Source organism: Eubalaena glacialis, chromosome 1, assembly GCF_028564815.1.
Source record: "Eubalaena glacialis isolate mEubGla1 chromosome 1, mEubGla1.1.hap2.+ XY, whole genome shotgun sequence".
Lineage (NCBI taxonomy): Eukaryota > Metazoa > Chordata > Mammalia > Artiodactyla > Balaenidae > Eubalaena > Eubalaena glacialis.
Window position 1 is genome coordinate 167802906 of NC_083716.1, and position 20280 is coordinate 167823185.

The following is a 20280-nucleotide window of genomic DNA, read 5'->3' on the forward strand; positions in this document are numbered from 1 at the left end:
ATCACAAATTTCAAACATGAACAAGATTTCAAGATGAATGAGGATTATAATAAGGGTCTGAGATTGAAGCAAGTTACCTCCAGGGATACTGTTGGGATGGATGCTTGTTGGGAAGGTTAAAGAATAAAACCACATGTTGGAAAACTTGAAAATGGGAAGGAAGAGAAATGGAGGAGTAGTTATAAAGGATAATACAGGTGAAGACCTTTGCCTGCTAAAGAAAAAGAATAGTTCATGTTTGATGTCAGAAAGAGTGGGAGAAGAAAAAATATGGAGAGAGAAGGAATATTTGTCAGAGCAAGGGGCATTATGAGTTCAAAAGGAATGGGAATCAAGGTTTTACAATGTTTATCCATAAAGCAGATTTGATTCTGGAAGCACAAAATATATTGAAGGAGTAACAGGGTTTTTAAAAATATGGTTCCTTATATTACTTTGTAACAGATTAATAGTTCCTACCTTCACCACTCTCCATGCCTTCTACAAAAATCCCCCCACATTGGGGAAGAATCCAGTACCGGCGTCTGTAACGATCCTGGCCAAACATCATCGAACGTAAAGAGTGAGAAGCGTCAAAGAGCTTCCTTCTGTACTGACTCTGTTGCTGTTAAAAAATGATGCATATAATTAAGCTATGGATGTTAAGTGCTTTAAAAAGTAACACATAAGCGACTTTACACTTATTATGCCTTTAGAGCAGATAAATTTCACTACTGGGAAAAGATAGCAAAAGAGTTAAATATTACAAGCCTGACTTCAATTTTAGTTACACTTATAAATATAGAAATTACTTTGAGGGTAAATGGAATATTTTTGTTGCCATGGATTAAAGAGATAAGTTTATTTTATCAAGTATAGTATAGTAAAGCATGTCTTATACTTAATAATAAACAGTGTGACCAGGTATTTCATTAAGCCAAAGCAAATTGGCTTAATTCTATTGATTACAATATGTAACAAATAATACTCATATATGTAATTGACCAGACCTCTATTTGCCTATTTTTATACTCATGTTGTAAACCTAGGTAACATATGACTAAATTTTGGGATAAATTTGTGATGAATATAACATGGCTATAGTATACAGGTATCTCATAATATCAATTTCATAATACTTTTAAAAACTCATTTTTTTAAAACAAAAAATTCATCTAAAACTTCACTAATCCTACTGAAATTCAATTTTTAATGAGAAGTTCATAAACATTTATAGTTTACAAATCCAGTGCAAATAAAATCCACAAATATACTAATATAAAATAAAACATGAGCTGCCGAAACTATTATCATAAAATTCGACTGAATTTTTAAAGTAATTAATTCCAAGAAATAAAACCATGCATTTATTGGTATTTTATACTTAAAAGAAGAGCTGAAGAATAGAGGCCCTGGTGAAATTTAGTACCATGTCTTAAGAGGCAGGTTTTTAGCCTTGGCATTAAACTTTTAAGGTTTAATTATGAGAATCTTTCTAAGGCTCCTCATTTTAATTAGTTACAAAAAGCTTGTTTTTATTTAGCAACCAGAAAAACTAATCCCATACAAGGTGGATTTTTGAAATGCTGCAAAAAAAAAAAGAAAAAAAAAAGATATAAACTGTAATCTGAAAAGTGCTTACTTTACTCAGTTTTTCAATATGTTTTTCTAGCTCTTCAACACTTGCTGCTTGGTCACCTTCATCCTATACATAACAAAATACAGTATCATTTACCTGTTTTTAAGATTTATTTATTCAGTCAATCAGCAAATATTTAATGAAAGCCTCCTATATACAAAGTATTAGGATAGGCACCATGGAAATGAATAAGACTCAGTTCTTGCTCTCGATAAAGCGTTAATCTGGTAGGGAGACACATAAAACATTACACTAATAATTAAAAACTGTCAAACAGCAGAAAGCTATAAGGACCTCAAGAGAGGTAGAGATTAAGAGTCATGGAGCTCAGGGAAGGGTGAGATTACTTCTAGTGGGAACCTATACCAAGAGAGGCTATATGGAAGAAGTTATGTTTTAATTAGCTACTGAAGAATTGTTAGGAGTTGATTGATCAGAGAAAAGAGGACAGGGCATTTCAGAAAGAGTTTGACCTGAAGAGATAAGGTGGGGAGATGAGGCACAGATGAGTTTAGGGCTAAATTATCTAGAGCTGTAAGTGCTTGGCAATGGACAATAATATGATCCTTTGAGGGAGATTAAATATCAGAAGTATGCTTTACAAAGATTAGTATCGTAATAGTTGTAAGATGGCCTGGAGCAGGGAAAGGACTACAGTTGGCAAATCTAGTTAGCGAATTGTTGCAATGATTCAAGAGGAAAAGAGGATGTGGGTCATACTAGGATAAAAGAAATAGAAAAGGAGAAAAGGAAATGGATATAAGAGATAGTACATAGTTAGAACTGTTAAGTCCTGGCAGCTCATGGATACGAGGCAGAAATGGGTGAGGGAGATGAAGGAAGGAGTAGATTATGATATTAAGGGTTTAAATCTGGGAGACTGCAAAAATATTGGTATCATTAGCTGAAAGAGTCATTTTAGAGCAAAAAAGGGTAAGTTATATTTTGAACACATTGAGCTTTTAGAAGAAAAATAATCCCTACTATATAGAGTACTGATTTCATAAATAGAAATCTTGTGACTATATAAAATTTTTCATTCTAGAAAATGAATATAGGAAAGCTACACCCAAAGTACATGTTTTAGAGGGAAAGCATGACATAATGTAAAGTATATGTGCTTCTTTGGACCTCAGCTGCACGATTTCATATAGGCAAATTATTTAACTCCTCTAAAACTGTTTCCTAATCTGTAAATTGGTGATAACATTATCTTGTGATAACATTATCTGTAACATGGAATTTTTGTGAGGACTAAATAAGAACAGATCTGAAAGCAACTAGCAGAGTTCCTGGTACATAATATATAAATAAGGTTACTTTTCCTCTTTCTGAAAGTTGTCCTTGAATTAGAAAATGTAGGTACCTCTCAGGTGTAAAAAACATAAGCAATTGTTTTTGATGTTCACTTTCTATAAGCTTTTTAAAAAGCCACACTGCCACCAACCACTCTCACGAACAGATATTTCTAAACCAGTATAGTTATCTCGCCAACAGAAGGAAGTGAAAGGAAAACTTCAATAGTCTTACCATTCTCTACTCTTTACCCAAATTTAGGGGACCAATTTACAAAGGCATTTAGGCATATTATTTGTGGTAATAACAACAACATTTCTATTTATTTATTTATTTATTTAAACATCTTTATTGGAGTATAATTGCTTTACAATGTTGTGTTAGTTTCTGCTGTATAACAAAGTGAATCAGCTATATATATACATATATCCCCATATCGCCTCCCTCTTGAGCCTCCCTCCCACCCTCCCTATCCCACCCCTCTAGGTGGTCACAAAGCACCGAGCTGATCTCCCTGTGCTATGAGCTGCTTCCCACTAGCTATCTATTTTACATTTGGTAGTGTATATATGTCCATGCCACTCTCTCACTTCGTCCCAGCTTACCCTTCCCCCTCCCCATGTCCTCAAGTCCATTCTCTATGTCTGCATCTTTTTTCCTGTCCTGCCCCTTGGTTCTTCAGAACCATTTTTTTTTTTTTTAAGATTCCATATATACATCATTTCTATTTAAAAGAGAACAGGCTCAATGACCCTTAAACCTTGACTCTTCAATTAAATAGATATTTAATAGCTATATGATTGTATAGTGATCGTTTGACCAGCAGGATGTTTGATAATTTGCTTACATAAAAATCAACGCAATCAACAAATATTTGAAATAAGACATCAAAGTAGCTATGTATCAGCCAAATTAGCTAACTACCAGTTCTAAGACTTTTCTTATGATGAAAAAGAAGTAAAATATCTACTAAAGTTTTATTTAAAGGAGCTTTGGCTAATAGTCCCTATAATTTAAGAGATATGAAGGAATTTGAAAGGCCAGAGAGAAAGGCAATAACAACAAAGCTAAGAACGCAGAATCTATCCCTGCCATGGTTCCCCATGGTTTCCCAATCAGAAGAGAAGGCTGTTGTATGTGTCACTACATATCAAAGTTTAATTGTCCACATAACCTCCTCCACAGCAACTTGTGAGGTTAAAGCTCACATAGATTTCAACACAAACCTAAGTATTAGGGAAAGAGTCCATGCGTTGAAGGAATGAAGAGTGAAGAAAAGAGGGAATCACCCTTGAGACAGAGGGCTGTGACTTAGTCTCAGGGCAGTATCTTCTAATTGAAAGGGATCACACGGGTCTCAATGGAAAGGCTCCTGCAATTAGTCCTTTAAGGAGTATAGCTACTGACACTCTACCTATACTTTAATCAAGAGGCCAGACCTATTTTCAGAGGATAATCTTATCAATAAGGTTCATTAAATAGTTAACCTTTAATTTTATTAGGAAATTGATAAGTGGTTACCACTTCTTCATGAGAAAGAAAAACTCTCAAATAATTTAAAGGAAATGCTAATTTGGTTTCTTAGGTCCTAAAATATTCATTATTTTCAAATGTTTTTAAACTGTTTTCTCACATTAATAACAAGATACACATTTGCCAGGATTTTGATCACTCTAATTAACTCTGTAATTCAACATTCATAAAAAATAAAAATGACTACTTTAAATGACACATCCGGTCTTAAAATATTAAAAATGATGTTTAAATCATTAGTACTGATTTTTAATAGTCTTTATCTCCCTTAAAGAAAAAAAAATGCATAGTTTGTTAATTCTCCATGTGAAAAAGGCCAAGTGAAACACATAATTTCTGTAAATAAATTCCAATTTAGTGGGATGACCACCCAGTAGAAGATACTGAAGTCCCAACACAAGGCTGTCAAATTTATGAGAGTTAACACCTTAAAACAATTTATAATATTAAGCGCTGAAAGGGGATGCTAATTCTATAAAAAAGGTGATTAGTATTGGTCAGAAAAGTTTAATTCCTGCTATGGAAACAGCTCTACTTGCCAAATGAAGCAGATTGGTTATAAATAGTATCTTTGGGTAATTACAATTCTGATACCCAAATTATATACCCTTCACATTATTTGTCACAGCATGAAAGTATTTGATCAAGTGGTTTCAGAAATACAACATTATGAAGTAATTTCTGCAAGGAATCTCAATATAGTCTCCTTTTCAGCCTGGTACTCTTAAAAGAAGTAAAGCTCACTCTAACGATTTTTATCATTCTGGTTTAAAATATAACATGGGGGGTGGAATTTATGAAAACATTTTGTATTTATGCTATTTTTACTTATGAGAATTGTATAGCACATGATCTTATAAATTATATTATTATCCAGATTTAGTAAAAAATTTGATTCAGTAATTTGTCATTGGTCTTGATTAGATATTATTTTCACACATTCCATCAATAATTCATCTCTCTAAGTCTTCTTTCTTTATTTCTCCAGCAGTACTGAGTTGATACAAGAAAGGAAAAGAGTTCTATCTAGACTTCCTTGGCTAAATACTCCTGGCATCAAGGGCAGAAGGAATAGTTGGCTGTATATTGTTTTTTGAATGCCATTCTGCAACCCTATCAATATTTCTAGCATTCTTTTCTGGTAAAAGGTAAACATCAACCTTTATCTCCCTTTTATATATGTCCATTTCCATGGCTTATGGTAGCTTCCCTTAAACACACACACACACACACACACACACACCTACCTCTGTGACCTTGCCTTCTTCCCTTTAGCCTGCTCTTCAAAGCTAGCCCCCCTCTTTACCTTAATTGAATGCCCTCCAATATTTTTAGGGACTTTATACCATTAATTATTCTCTTCATCTCTTTAATCTTCAGTGCCCCTCTCTTATTTAATTGGCTCTTTCCCTTCAACCAAAAATCATCTCAAACCTTCCGCATCTGAAAAATCCTTGGTCTTTGTCCGCCTCTAGGAACTACCCTTTCTTTTGAGGCATAATGCTTGAAACAGTTAAGTTTACTTTCTCACTTTCTATTGTTTTCAATCAATCATAGCCTGGCTTTGCTCTCACCCTTCCAACGAAACGGTGCTGGCGTTGGTTACCAATGACCTCTGTGTTGCCAAATACAACGAACACTTTCAGCCCTCATCACACTAGGCTCCTGCTCCCTTAACACTGTTTATCACTCCCTCCTTTTTAAAATGTTCAAGTTTCTTGATTTTTATTATTATTACCTGTGTAGAAGAGAGTTAACATTGTAGGCCCTTGAAAGGTCGGCTTACAAAGTTGGCCCTTGGCTAGTGTCTGGGAACTTGAATTTTGGGGGGTTCCCCCACCCTAACTGATAAGAATAGCTCACTGGACCTAAACCGTGCTAACAATGTGGCTTATACTGAACACCTACTTTTCTTTTGGGAATCTGGAATTTTGGCACATGCTATGCAGAGGGTGCCTATGTGGCCAGCCCTGAATAAAAAACTCTGGGCACAGCGTTTCTAATGAGCTTCCTTAGAACACAGCATTTCACAGATTGTCGCAATTCACTGCTGGGAGAATTAGGCCCATCCTGTGTGACTCCACTGGGAAAAGACTCTTGAAAGCTGGGCCTGGTTTCCTCTGGACTTTGGCCCATATGCCTTTTCTCTTTGCTGGTTTTGCTTTGTTTCCTTTTGCTGTAATAACTCATAGCCATGGCATGACTAGATGCTGAGTTCTGTGAGTCATCCTAGTGAATCACTCTGACTCTGGAGGTGGTCTTGGTATTGGAAATCCCTGACCCACTACAGAAATTTTCTACCTCTTTGTTCCTTCTTCAACAAGAAGCCTTGTGGGCTCTTCTTAAATATTGACATTCCCTGGGGTTCCAACCTCAGTCCACTACTCTAATTAATAAACCAATCTCCCTGTGCAAACTTATCCAACTCATTATTTTAAACTATTGTCTATGTGCTAATAACTTCCAGATCTACACTTTCAAGACTGAACTCTTCTCCAGACTTTAGATTCTTAAACCCAACTGACTGCTGAGCTTCTGAACAGACACCTCAAACTCAACATGTGCAAAATAAACCTACCATCATTTCCTGTCTTCAGTTATCTGTTCCATATTCCCCTCCTCCCCTGTCATCTATTTCCCCTGCTCCTTCTGATTTCTGTCTCAGTTAATGGCAACAATAGCAGAGCAAGCAGTCCCCAAGCCAGATAGCTGGGATCAATCCTACCTCTCCCTCCATCCACCTACACAGTCCATCTTCAAATACTACTCATTTTTCCTCCTAAATATTTATTGAATCCTTTCCTTCCTTTAGTCCAGTTTCAGACCCCTCACAATTCACCTAAACTACTGCAATATCTCCTGACTGATCATCCTACCTCTGACCTTGCTCTATTCAAACCTATTTCTATCTTCCACAGAGCTGCCATAGTGAGCCAATGAAAAAATCAAGTGTGACCATGTCATTCCCTCACTTATAAACCTTCAGTGGCTTCCTATTACCACAAAACTATAAAATCCGAGTTCACAGTTGTGGCATGTGAAGCTGTCTAGTAACACTAGAGCACTTGTAAGTCCCTTAAAGCACATTGTGGTTTCAAGGCTTCTGCGCCCTTGCTCATGTTATTCTGCTTGGAAGATTCTTCCATGGATTCCTGGATTCTTCTCTAGGTTAACATTTAGCCCAACTTGTAGCCTCAGCTAATGACTCCAGAAAGCCTTTGTGAAAATTTATTCCTCAGAAAGGTTCAACGTCCTTTCTTCGTACCTGCCTAGTACATTGTAAATACTGCTATCAAAGCAGTTAACACCTAACACATTACATTTTCTTACTGTAAATCTTCCTCAGTGAGACTGTAAATTGAGAGGGGACTTTGATCAAAAATGCCTAGAGCTAAAAAAAAAAGAAAAGAAAAGAAAAGAAAAAAAGCCTAGAGCTAGGCACTTAATAAACTGGGCTTTGAGAAATACATCAGTTTCATTAAACCTGACAACACTTTTAAGGCATGAAGTATTGTACAAAATAAATGTAAGATAGCATGTTAATAGAATGAAAAAGGATACCTAAAATTAAGAATCTGAATAGTTCTCTGGAGAACTCTCATTACATAAACAGAAAAATTTAACTTCTTTTATTCAATGTAAATGCCCTCTATGTATAGAAGGCATTGCATTCTACTCAATATTTACCTAACCATCACAAAAAACTTTGAGGTGAATTTTATAATATTCAGTTTTCAGATGAAGAAACTGAGTCAAGCGTCACAACGAAATTCAAACCCAAATCTATTTGACTTCAAATTCTGTGTTATTTTCAATATGTTATGTAATATTAGTTAAGTATTAAAATCAACCTAAATTTGATTACCTCATCTTCACAGATCTCAGTCTTCTTTCCTTTTTTGTCTTCTTTATCTTCTTCATCCTCATCATCTTCATCAGCTTGGTCATCACTATCATCATCGTCATCATCATCATAATCACTATCTCCTCCCTTCCTTCTTCGTTTGCGTCCTGGAGTGGGTGTGCCCAATGGATGCTGTTCTTCTCCAAGATCAATGCCACCTGAAGTGTCTCTTTTGCCTGTTTTCTTAGCATGAATGATTCTGAGCCTTTAAGTATGAAAAAATGATGATATGGAAGAAAAGGCTTCTTCTTATACTTTTTGAAGAGCATACTATGAGTTGTAAGCAAAAATACCTTATGGTATTTCTCTCACAGTAATCAATAAATGAATGACAATAAAAATTAGAATGAAGGAAACTTAAGAAATATGTTCCCAGAAATTACAAAATATATTAACATTCAAGAATTATTCTGGCTATCTCTTTGGAATTAGAATACATTTTTTAAAAAACCAGAAAACTGAGAAGATTAACTCAGGAATGGCCAAGTGATAAGACCTGATCCTATACTATCTGACAGAAAAAATTTCAATTCAAGTTACTGCAAAGAAACCATCCTCTTAACACAGAAGTTGAATAATTTCAGCATTATATTTCCTAGCAGGAAGCCAATTAAGTTTTAATGCTGAATACATTTGGATATGTTAGGCTCTCTGTAAAAGCAAATTTTAATTAGAAAGCAATTAAGGAAAAAAGTAGTAGTTCCAAACAGATTCTATTTATGACAAAAGTAACCTGATAGCAACAACAATCTTAGAATATGTGATTGCTTGACTTCTTTGAAAGAAAAAAGATAAATTGACTTTCTTCTAAGTTTGAAGCATATGAGCTCAGTGAATCTCATTATATCTTTTGTCTACTGAAAATTCTGGCACTGAGTTTTATTAGTTTCATATCTCAGCTTAATTAAGCTTTACCTTTTCTAATTCTTAGACAAAATAAAGTTTAAATTCTACCTTTGCAATTTGTATGTTTTATTCAGAAACTTGCAAAAAAGGAAAACAGTATATTAGTTTTAATAAAACATGACTTACTTGCGGAGTTTACCTTCTACCACCCATTTATCTCTCCTCAAATTTGACATGTAATCAATGTTCTTGTCGATTTCACTGTCAATGCAAAAGTTTATTAGAAGACATATATTAATCCATTATGCAATACATTAATTTGGTAAGCAAAATGATGCAGTTTTGGGGTAAGTACAAATGATGATTGCCGATGAATAGCAAAAACAAATGAAAAATTATATTAATACATAGCCAAGAGATGTATAGAAAACTTAAAGATGCCCAGCAATGGTAGAAATGCATGGCTCTGAAATGTTTGGACTGATTATTTTCCTAGAAAGGTAAAGGAATAAAAGTTACATAATTAAAATCTGTAAAATAATGAATAGTAAGAACAAGATGAACATGGAATTTGTTCACCAAATCTTCAAATACTATAGTGGAGGACTTACTTTGACTCTGAAATGAGATTAAGTACTTTTTTTTTAAATGCAAATTAATACACAATAAATAAATAATATTAAGATTGTATCAGCACATGATAAAAAGTAGGTAGATAATTCTACAAATGGCAGCTACTAAGGAAAATCAGGTAGTCATTTATCATCAAAAGATAAAAGAAAAATTCTAGGTTTTTGCAACAGTGCTGGATTCTGGAGCCATAGCAAGAAAAAACTGTTTACACTTCAGTATACAAATAAATAACAAAATTACCAAATAAACAAAACGGGTTACAAAGACTATACACAGTATGATTCAAAATTTCTTTTCTAATAGACTGCAAAGAAATACATTGAAACATTATTAGCAGTAGTCATCTCTGAATGGTGAGATTAATGTAATTTTAATCTTTTTCTTTGTGGTAGTCTGTAACTTCAAAATTTTCTATAAGCAATTTGTATGACTTTGTGACCAGACAAATTCAAAACAGAAAAGAATCACCAGAAATGCCTGGGCATATGCTTACCTCACCACACTCTTGCTGCACGCCAGTTCATTGATCAGGAAAGCCAGAACTGAGGCTTTCTGTGCTGGAGTGTGAGCCTGAAAAGCTTTGGTCTTCAGGCTTTCAGTAAGCTCAGTTTGTCCACAGTGTGCTTCCATAAAAATCTGCAAAATCTCGGAAACATTGTCTCGATTCACACCAACATTCAGCAAATGCTCTCCAAGAGCTGTTTTGGCCTATAAAAGGTTGGCATTTTTATCAGTATTGACCACAACGACTCATAAGATATAAACAATAAGACTTTTAAATATTGGTATTATATGATTTAGGTATTACTGACAAGGGCTTTATGCACATTTTTGATGAAGTGGCGATAAAACATGACGTTCAACATCATTTAGTCAACAGATGATAGACAAGTTTTCAAGTACTTGTAATTTTTCTATTCCTTCTTCAAACCCTTGGTTAAAAAGTTCGGTGGGGAGAAGAATATGCAAACTGGTGGCTAAAAATGGTCTCACCATACCTTCTTTGACTACAGACACTATCCCAAGCTTTTCCAGGCTCTACCAGTAGTAGTGTGGGAGAGGTTGAAAAGTACTATCAATGTGTTTTCTTGCTCGACGGTGTCATGGATTTTATTGCCTAGTATGCTGAATGAATAGGGAGATGGAAAAAAAAGTAACAGGTGCATCTGGAAGATTCTCTCTACATTATCTAGAGCAAAGCGGACTGAAATGTGTATCTTAATTGGAATTAAGATAAATTTGACTTATTGAGTATCCACTTAGCAGTACAGTATCTTAACATGCTGGTCTGTAGGGGCCTTGATTAGCCTCGGTTATTCACAGTGTTTCAGAGAGAACACAGTATAATTTCAGAAGGCACACATAAGTTAATTGCTTTATGAATTAAGAATTCTCTGTTTTGCTGAATATCACTTAGGTATTTCCTTAAATCAGATTGCTTTTTGCCAAAAGCTAGAGGGAAAAAAAGTAATTTGGTAATGATTTACATTCCTTAGGCTTTATGAACCAGGTTTTTCTAAGTTTGCACCAATTGTACCAATCTACCTTTAACTTTGTAAGAAGTTATGTAGAAAAAATTGGATCTGTCTATACAGTCTTCTGCTAATACACTAAAGCCAGCACTGATAGTATCAATGCACTGATAGTACAAATTTAAAAAATTATATTTTGGTTTTTTTTTACCTTGTATCCTGTAATTAGACCTGGATCACATACAGCAGCTGAGAGGAGCCTCACAAGCAAGTCTTGTACTTCACCCATGCTGTCCCCTATATTTAGCAATCCCTCTTGAAGAACACTCAGGTTTGGAACATCAACATTCACATCGAAGCCCAAAACTTTACCAAAGTTTCGTAAGAACTGCACCACCATGAGACAGTCTGAAAATGTACTTCCAGAGAGAACAAGTCCTGGAATACGAGGCAACTCTGGCAAAGGCTGAAAATAAAAGAAAAGAGAGAAAAAGTAATTCAAAAAGCCATGATTTTATATCTCCTGAAGTAAATTGCTATTTTTCTCTTGCATTATACCAGTGGTTTTCCCTCTGGATTGTAAATTCCCTGGGGGCATTTCTATAACCCCATGGTACTAAGCACAGAATCCTGAACACAAGTAACCACTAATAAATTTTGGTTGAACTCAACATGAACTTAGATCTCTGCAAAAGAGAACACTAATTTTAACTTACATATTGATAAAACACAGGTTATACAACTGGAACAAAAATCAGATAACATAAGAAATAAACATCTCAAAAGTACTTTAACATGGACATACTTAGTAGGGCACGTGCAATAGTTTCTTCTACTGATGTAGACTGATTTATAATTCACACTTTTTTGGGAGCTCAAAAGTTAACAGTGTGCATCTGTGTGCTGTATGGTTAGAGAGAGTACCATCTTTGGCTAATGAGTGCAGATAAATTACTAGGTCCACATGACCAGAACCCATGACCCTATCAAGAACCCAGTAATACTGCAACTATCAGTCTTTAGGTTTCCCGTATATGGCGAAACATTGAATTTCAGTGTTAAAATTAGAGAGCTCTCTTGTTATTTCTCAAATATGCTCACATATTAACATTTTAATGACTAAATTATATTATCAGTTGTTATGGACATTTTAAAAGTTAAATAAATAAGTAACCTAAATTAAAAACATTTTTGTCCATGAATGGGATTCAATAATAGTACTTTCAATTCTGATTGAGAAAAGTGTGGTTTGTAAATATTTCTATTTATCTAAATTTGTCCTTGTTCAAAAATGTTTCCTCCACTCTGCGCTTGCTGAAATAACCAAAGACTTTTTCTACTAATAGTGTGTGGAAACACAGAACTATGGACAATTGCTGATATCATACAAATCTTTTGTTACATATGAAAACCATTTAATTCTGAGTCTTCTTTTTTCCTGAATCAGATCAGACATACACATATCCATATGATTCTAAAAATTTATATAACAAAGCTAACGAAAGTAAGGCTTAAAATGGACTTACAAATATTTGATATAGTGCATATGGATTTAAATGAAAATAAAAGATCACTTAGGACAATTTAGGATTAAAAAAAGATCATTTAGGATTAGCAAAAAATAAAGCTCACTTAGGATTAAAAAAATTGCTCACCAGGAGCTTATTAAATGTGTTGACTAACCACTATACCCATTCTGTGCTTAGGAAATTTTAAACATCCAATTGACTAAAACTAGAATGTATACTTTCATTTTTATTTAGAAGCATTTATGCTAGGTAAATAAATAGAATATTAGTATCATTAAATTTTCCACTTGGGTACTAAAAGTTTGCTTTAAGCACTTTGGAAAAGAGCTTGCATAATCAAGAAACAAGCACTATCTGTATATCATATGGCATGTAATATAGATGCTATTTACCAAGTATAATATTCTATTACTGAGACAGTATTATAGATATGATATGCATTATTGTATAATTTTCTAGGAATACTATCTTCCTAACTATAGCCAAACATAATTGATTTCTATTCATAAGTATGTGAAATCATGCCAGTTATCACGGTGATTTTGCTCTTTCCAAGTTGCTACTTTTCTGTATTTTAGCAACATTATAAATCTGTGAAGCATGATGGAAGAGAAAACACACATGAGGTACTTTGCTTGGACACATTTCTTGGCTTTCAGGATCATAAACAGTATGGGCTCTGGAGTTTAAAAAACTGGGGACTGCATCCAAGTTGCCACTTATGAGCTGTATAATCTTGAGCAAGTTCCTTAACCTCTCTGTGTCTCAAGTTTTCTCATCTGTAAATGGGCATAAATACCAGTCCTATAGGATTGTGGTGAGGATTAAATGAGAAAATTCATTTAAAGCACTTAGCATAGGGCCTGGCATGTACTAAACATACTCAATAGTTAGCTACCATCACTAAAGCATCGAAGGAGGTTATAGATTATAAATCCTAATTTATTTAAATATCCATGGAGGCATGAGGGAGGAGTTAGATCTTTCTGTAACTAAATGCCTGGGAAGGACCAAATGAAACACAGAAATCCTATCTATTTCTATAATTCATTTTTGTAGATTTCTGCACTATTTCTACTTAAATTAAAAAGGTTTGCAGTGCTCCATTTGTAATATTAAGAACTGCCATTATCAGCACAGGGCTCTGGAGAGGTTTACTCGTGGCCATACAGGAGAGACAGATTGACCTAGACTTGGAAATCCACTGCTCCAGCTAAAAACACAAGGCTTTCATAATGGCAGCCCTGGCAAAGGAATCAGGTGAGAACACAGAAAAAAATTTATTAATGAAATGGTTTACATGATAAATTACCTTTTGGTCTGCTAAGCACATGTCTTCATTAGGCTTCTTTAGTTCCTTTGCCATTTCTAATTCTAATCTTCGTTGCTCTAGTTTACGTTCTTTATTTAATCTTTTCTCATCACGTTTTTCTTGCTTTAACCGTTCTTTTTCCTTAAAAAGAAAACCATGTCCACATATTCTCTTTAATCATTATCTGTGTTTAAAAAACCTCCAGTTAAAATTTAAAAAGTAATCAAAGTGTTATTTCCATGAACAAAATTCTCTTAGGATGTTTGGGAATAGACTTGGAATTACATAGAAACAATGACGTATTTTGCTTTTCAGCGTTTTCACCTTTTGAGTTTCAAAATAATCTTATGACTGTGTGTATATATATATATACATATACAAAATATCAATATTAGTTTCAATCCAGATTATTTCATTATTCAAAATTTATTCAATCCTTTCCCAGGTTATAATATGAGAATAAAATACTTATTAATAAAAGCAGGTATATAAAATGCACATGGGCAAGTAAATATTCATAAAAAAAAAGTTAACTAGTATTAACAAAAATTTTTGTGTAGCTCAAGGAAGCAAGAAAAGATTTACAGCATGAAAATGGAAGCAACATGTTTGAATCTGCAAAAGCAGTTCTTTCAAAGTGAATTAGCTAGTCTTAAGACGTGCATCTATGATGAAATAAAAATATTATTTACCACTCTAAACAACATTTAAAATAATGTAAAATGGGTTTTGAAGGCAATTCCAAAAGCTTTAAAATTATTTTGGGTAATGGCAACAATATGGAAATAATCATCCTGTTTCCCTGTTGTAGAGTATGGCATTCTTTTGGAAGAAGTCACTTTCTATATAATACTGGTGTCATTACTTTATCGTCATACATCAAATACAATTCTCTTTTTAAACTGAAGTATAACTGACTTACAATATTATATTGGTTTTAGGTGTACAACACAGTGATTCGATATTTTTATACATTCTGAAATGATCGCCATAATCAAGTCTAGTTACCATGTCACCATACAGAGTTATTACAATATTAATGACTATATTCCTTATGCTGTACATTACATCCCCATGGCTTATTTATTTTATAACTGGACATCTTAATTCCTTCACTTCAATTCCTTCATTTCAATTATCACTGGTTAGACAGCACGCTGACTGCTGTGGCAGGGCATGCCAAGGGGGAGACAGAGAGGAGTGGAGAAGTAATACATTCCCAGCCAAGAGCTGAGAAAGCACGATGTGTTTGAGAAATTGCTAGCAGTTTCATGACTGGAGTGTAGGTTGCGTGTTGAGTAGTTGTTGAATATTGTGATACAGAACCAGAGGTCAGGTCATCATCAGGACTTTTTTATACGATATGCTCAAATAACTGCTCATTTTCACACTGCCTCTAAATTTCTGGGTTACTGATTCACGCAGACATTTGGGAGGAAAATGATAAAAAAGCTATACTAAGAAATTATTGGCACCAAAAAAGTTCTAAAATTAATCTTATCAATTATAAACTAAAAGCAGGTTCTGAGGCTCTAATGACATAAAATATACACAATTAACATGTAACATTCCCACAATGCAGTATAGATTTTCAAATCAAATTATCATTGGTAGAACAATTTTGTTTTCCATAACTGGATTTTCAATCTTTAAACACATGAGATGTTGCTCTAAGTACTTTTCCAAAGAAGAGAAGCCAAACTTCTTGGTTACTTACCAGAATAATGAATTACAATCACTAACAGAAAAAACATATTAAATGTCTCATAAATTTCAAAGTAGCTGGTGTAAATTTTTCTACTATACAGGACTAACCCAGAATTCTTAATGATGTTTTAATAGTAATCATAAATAATTGAGACTTCTCTGCTATTCACTAAGAACTGTTGAAAATGGTTATTATTTCTTTTCTTTTGAAAAAGAGAGAAAGGACCTGTGTGACACTAATGCTCTTTTCACTGTGCCAACTTCACATTAGTGGCAATATGAGGGTATGTACACCCTTCACTGATAGGTAGACAATGAGTTAGAGTGCATTTAATGCCATGAGGTAAAGCTGTCTTATATTCTTGGATATCATTTTTACCTAGTGCTATGCAGTATTTTTCGAATTAAAAAAGCATGGCCATAATACGGAATAGAATGTAAAAGTGACATCTATATCTTAGGATAAAATGGAGGTTTGCAAGAAATCTTAGAAATTCATAGGACCTTTATTACTTAAAGACAAGCATCTACTCCCTCAATGGGATACTTTAAGGGAAACATGGAGTCTCTAAATTTAATGCATTTATTCACTAATTTATTTAGTGACTTCTACTGAATTGTATAGGACTAATACAAATCCTGTGGTTTTGGTACAAAATGACTCTCAAAGAACCAGAGCTTCTAGGATCCCCTCAACGATCAACTAGTATTTAAAATGGCATATAAAGACAGTCACAATCTAGCCCCACACAAGTTCTGGTCTCGTATCTCATGATTCTCAGTGAATCTCCCAAACTCTAGGCACATTTTGTGATACAACTGTGTTGAGCAAACAGTGTAACCAGTTTGAGGCACTGCTTGGATGATAATGATAATGATCATGAGGAGGAGGGGGAGGAGGAGGGGGAGGAGGAGGGGGAGGAAGGGGAGGAGGAGGAAGAGGAGGAAGGGGAGGAGGGGGAGGAGGGGAGGAGGGGGAGGGGAGGAGGGGGAAGAAGAGGAGGAGAAGCAGCAAAGCCAAGAGAGGTATACGCACAAGGTTAAAACTGACTAACCCCCTCTTTGCACCTTCCTCCCCGAACCTCAGAGGTCCTGTTTAGTTACAACATTGTATTTATGTACCTGTCATCCCCTCTGACTGGAATGCATAGCCCTTCCTCCTTTACACAAAAATAAAGCCTGTGTTTTAATTTTTCCCACAGCTAGTTCAGGAGTTTTAATATTTCCCTTTTTTGAGCTTCCACATAACTTATTACAGCATTTATTGCACTGAGTGACAATTATTTGTTTAAAGTTGATCTCTCGCACTGTAGTGTGAACTTCTAGAGATCAGAGGAACCAACTTATTCACCTCTTTATGGACCTATTCAATTCCCAGCAGTATAATTTGCCAGAAACCCTCAGGAGAATTTTTAATATTATCTTTGTCTCTGACAACTCAAGCCTGTATCAGTTCAATTTTCCTCTCCCACTGGTCTAAATATTGTTCTTATTTCCAACTATAATAGTTATCATATGTCTCTAATGGACATATACAGTGTGCCTTAGCATATAAAAATTATTTAAGCATTGATTAATTTGCTGAATGATTAAATCTACAAATGCCACATTGTTTAAATTTCAGGGCAATAACTTACAGTGTCTACAAATGACTATGAAATATAGCTCTTAACTATATTTTAGATTGACTATAAACAATTACAAGCAAATTAGAATGCCTCCTTCCAATTTTTGGGGGCCTTCATTCCCAACTTTCCCCGTCCTTACCCAGTTTTCTAGATGTAGAAATTTATGAAATAAATGTGGATTCTTGGTATATATGTCATTTACAATAAAACATCTTTTTATCATCTTAATTATAGTAATGAAATTTTCTGTATCAAAATATTACTAATATCTTAATTAAGAAGTCATTTAAATTTCATTCAAAGTTGCAACACCTTTCAATAGCAAAAGTGTTAAATTTAGATTACACTAAATAGCCTAAGATACATAGGGTGAAAATTTTAAATGCATGAAAAGATTATTTTAGGGACTCTAAAAGCATAACTGAAAGTATTTCCAGAAATCTATGGCAAAATAACAAAGGTATGAAATGAATTTATTCTATTTTAGAATCACAGAAGTTTAAAAACTAAGCAATGAGTGTGGTAGGAGGATCTGTTATTATAAAGTTTTACAATTTGTCAAATTGCCAAACAGGCCATTTTTAAGAGGCCATGCTGCAAAGATGCCTATGTTTCCTGTATTTTATGATTCTACTGGGTCTCTTAGGTGTTTGCTCTGGGCATAATTAGGAGATTACATTTCTTTTCACAGCAACTGTACTTAAATTTCAAAGACATAAATATTCTTTAAGAGACACAGATTTACCTCAGGGTGCAAGAAGAATAAAGTGTAAATAAGATTAATAACATAAGCCATTTATAGAAGACAGATATAAAGAATAAAAGTGATACTATTTTATGTCACATATTGAGCATGAGTAGAAAAATCAGGGTAATTTTTTTTAAAGGGCCTATTTTTACATTTAAAATGTAATAATAAATTAAGTTTAAACAAATGAAAAAATTATGAATCCATGATAAAAGAAATCCTTATATTTTAAATTTTTAATAAAATTATATATTATTTTATTATATTTTATTGTATTTTACAGGTATCAATATAAAATACTATTTAAAAAGAGTAAAAATTTCCAGTTATCACATTTTCATAAAATCCACCAAAGTATTACACAAAAGTCTGTACTTACTTTAGATTAACTATCACTAAATATTCTTAGAGTAGCTACTACTATACAAATGTCTCCTAAATTAAAATCAAAATTGTTAATAATTCTTGAGTCAGGTAAGTAGAGATTTTAATACATCTAAATTACATTGATAATAATTCGTTCCAAAACTGTGCATGTATCTTTTAAATGTGTATGACATTTAACATTTTACTGAATAGTTAATATAAAATCATTTTACATGCTTTTAAAGACAATTTAATTTTAAAATTGAAATTAAGTACATTATATAAAGTACAATACACAAGTATGTCATATAAGTACATTTATTATATCTTCAACTGAAAAATGGGTTTGTTTAAACAAAACTGTCTACATGATCAATTCTACTTTTTATTTTTCACTAAGTAATGATTAGTATAAATATAGGATTATAAAATATTCTCATGACTTGAATCATTGAATGGGTTAGACATTTTTTATGCTTGCAAATTATTAGATGATTTCTGAAACCTGAACTACTCTCTTCTATTTTACGGTTTTGTCTCCTAAAGTGCTGACATAGTCATTCTGTAATAGACGCATGTTTAACAACCTTTTGTTGTTTATTGATCCTTGGGGAGATAGATATACAAAAGACTCTGTTACGAGTACTACGGTTGATTATTCAGATAATATGAGTAAAGTGTTTATAAATTTGTGACTGACATAGTTTGAAGTTTTTATAAATGAAACAGGAGATTTTGAGCTACTTTGTCACATTGCTTAAACCAACCTAAGTTTCCAGTGATTAGTAATAATGAGAGCACAAATATATCGTAAGACTTGAATTATACTAGGATATAAGCCTTTTTTATTCATGAGGCTAAAGATTATCCTTTCTTACATTATGTTATAAAAATATTTATGAACTATGATGATACACTAAAATTAATATAATAATAAGTAAGGTAATTTCTGAATATGTCTGAATATTCTTATTAATTATAGATTTATATAAAGGAAAGACTATAGAAATTAGATTTCTAAGTTAGGGAACCAATATAAATTTGGGATGTTTTTAGTGAAAAATAAGTTAACACTAAATCAAAAAGTAAGATCAGTGTAGTGTACACAAAGAAACATAAAAATGGTGTTTGTGTTACCTTTTTACTTTGATGACTATGGGGAGTTTCTTGGAATAAATTCAGATGTTATAAGAGATTTTTAATTAACAAGGTGAAAGCAATTAATTTTTTAACCTCATAATTCTTTAAACATTACCCATAATATCAGCATTTTTGTTTATCTTATTTTTTTCTTCACAACTTAATAATTAAATGTCTAACGGTATTAAAGTTTAGAATCAAGGGTTACACATAGGCCATTTTAGAATTTTGAGTTGGCCCTGCCTAAGTATCATATGGCTTTAACTTTACAATAAAGTTTGTTCTTTTAACAGTTAATAACAGAAAAAATTGCAGTTGAGCTATTAGGAGGTAATAAGAGGCAGAATATGAAGCCAAGATGTGCCCATTACTGGCATTACTCTAGTTACATCTCATGCACATTAAGTAATAATGAAGAAATGAACAAGTAGATATAGGAAGGGTTTGTTAATATTCACGGAGGTGCAAGTTTATGTAAAAGATATGGTGAAAGTTTGGATTATCAGTAAAAATATATGCCTAGTCACTGCTTAACTGTTTATACTGTG

General features: G+C 33.4%; 1 protein-coding gene across 17 annotated transcripts in view; it reads right to left on the bottom strand.

Annotated features, from left to right (window-relative positions):
• BAZ2B (bromodomain adjacent to zinc finger domain 2B) overlaps positions 1-20280 on the bottom strand; it is a 390549-nt gene that overhangs the window by 38013 nt on the left and 332256 nt on the right. For all 17 annotated transcript variants that reach the window (XM_061184127.1, XM_061184227.1, XM_061184217.1 and 14 more), the window contains 7 exons: positions 14144-14284; positions 11514-11768; positions 10324-10538; positions 9384-9458; positions 8313-8556; positions 1622-1684; positions 460-604 (listed from right to left, as the gene is read on the bottom strand). In XM_061184127.1, coding sequence (XP_061040110.1) covers positions 460-604; positions 1622-1684; positions 8313-8556; positions 9384-9458; positions 10324-10538; positions 11514-11768; positions 14144-14284 — 1138 coding nt within the window. The remainder of the gene's footprint in view (positions 1-459; positions 605-1621; positions 1685-8312; positions 8557-9383; positions 9459-10323; positions 10539-11513; positions 11769-14143; positions 14285-20280) is intronic.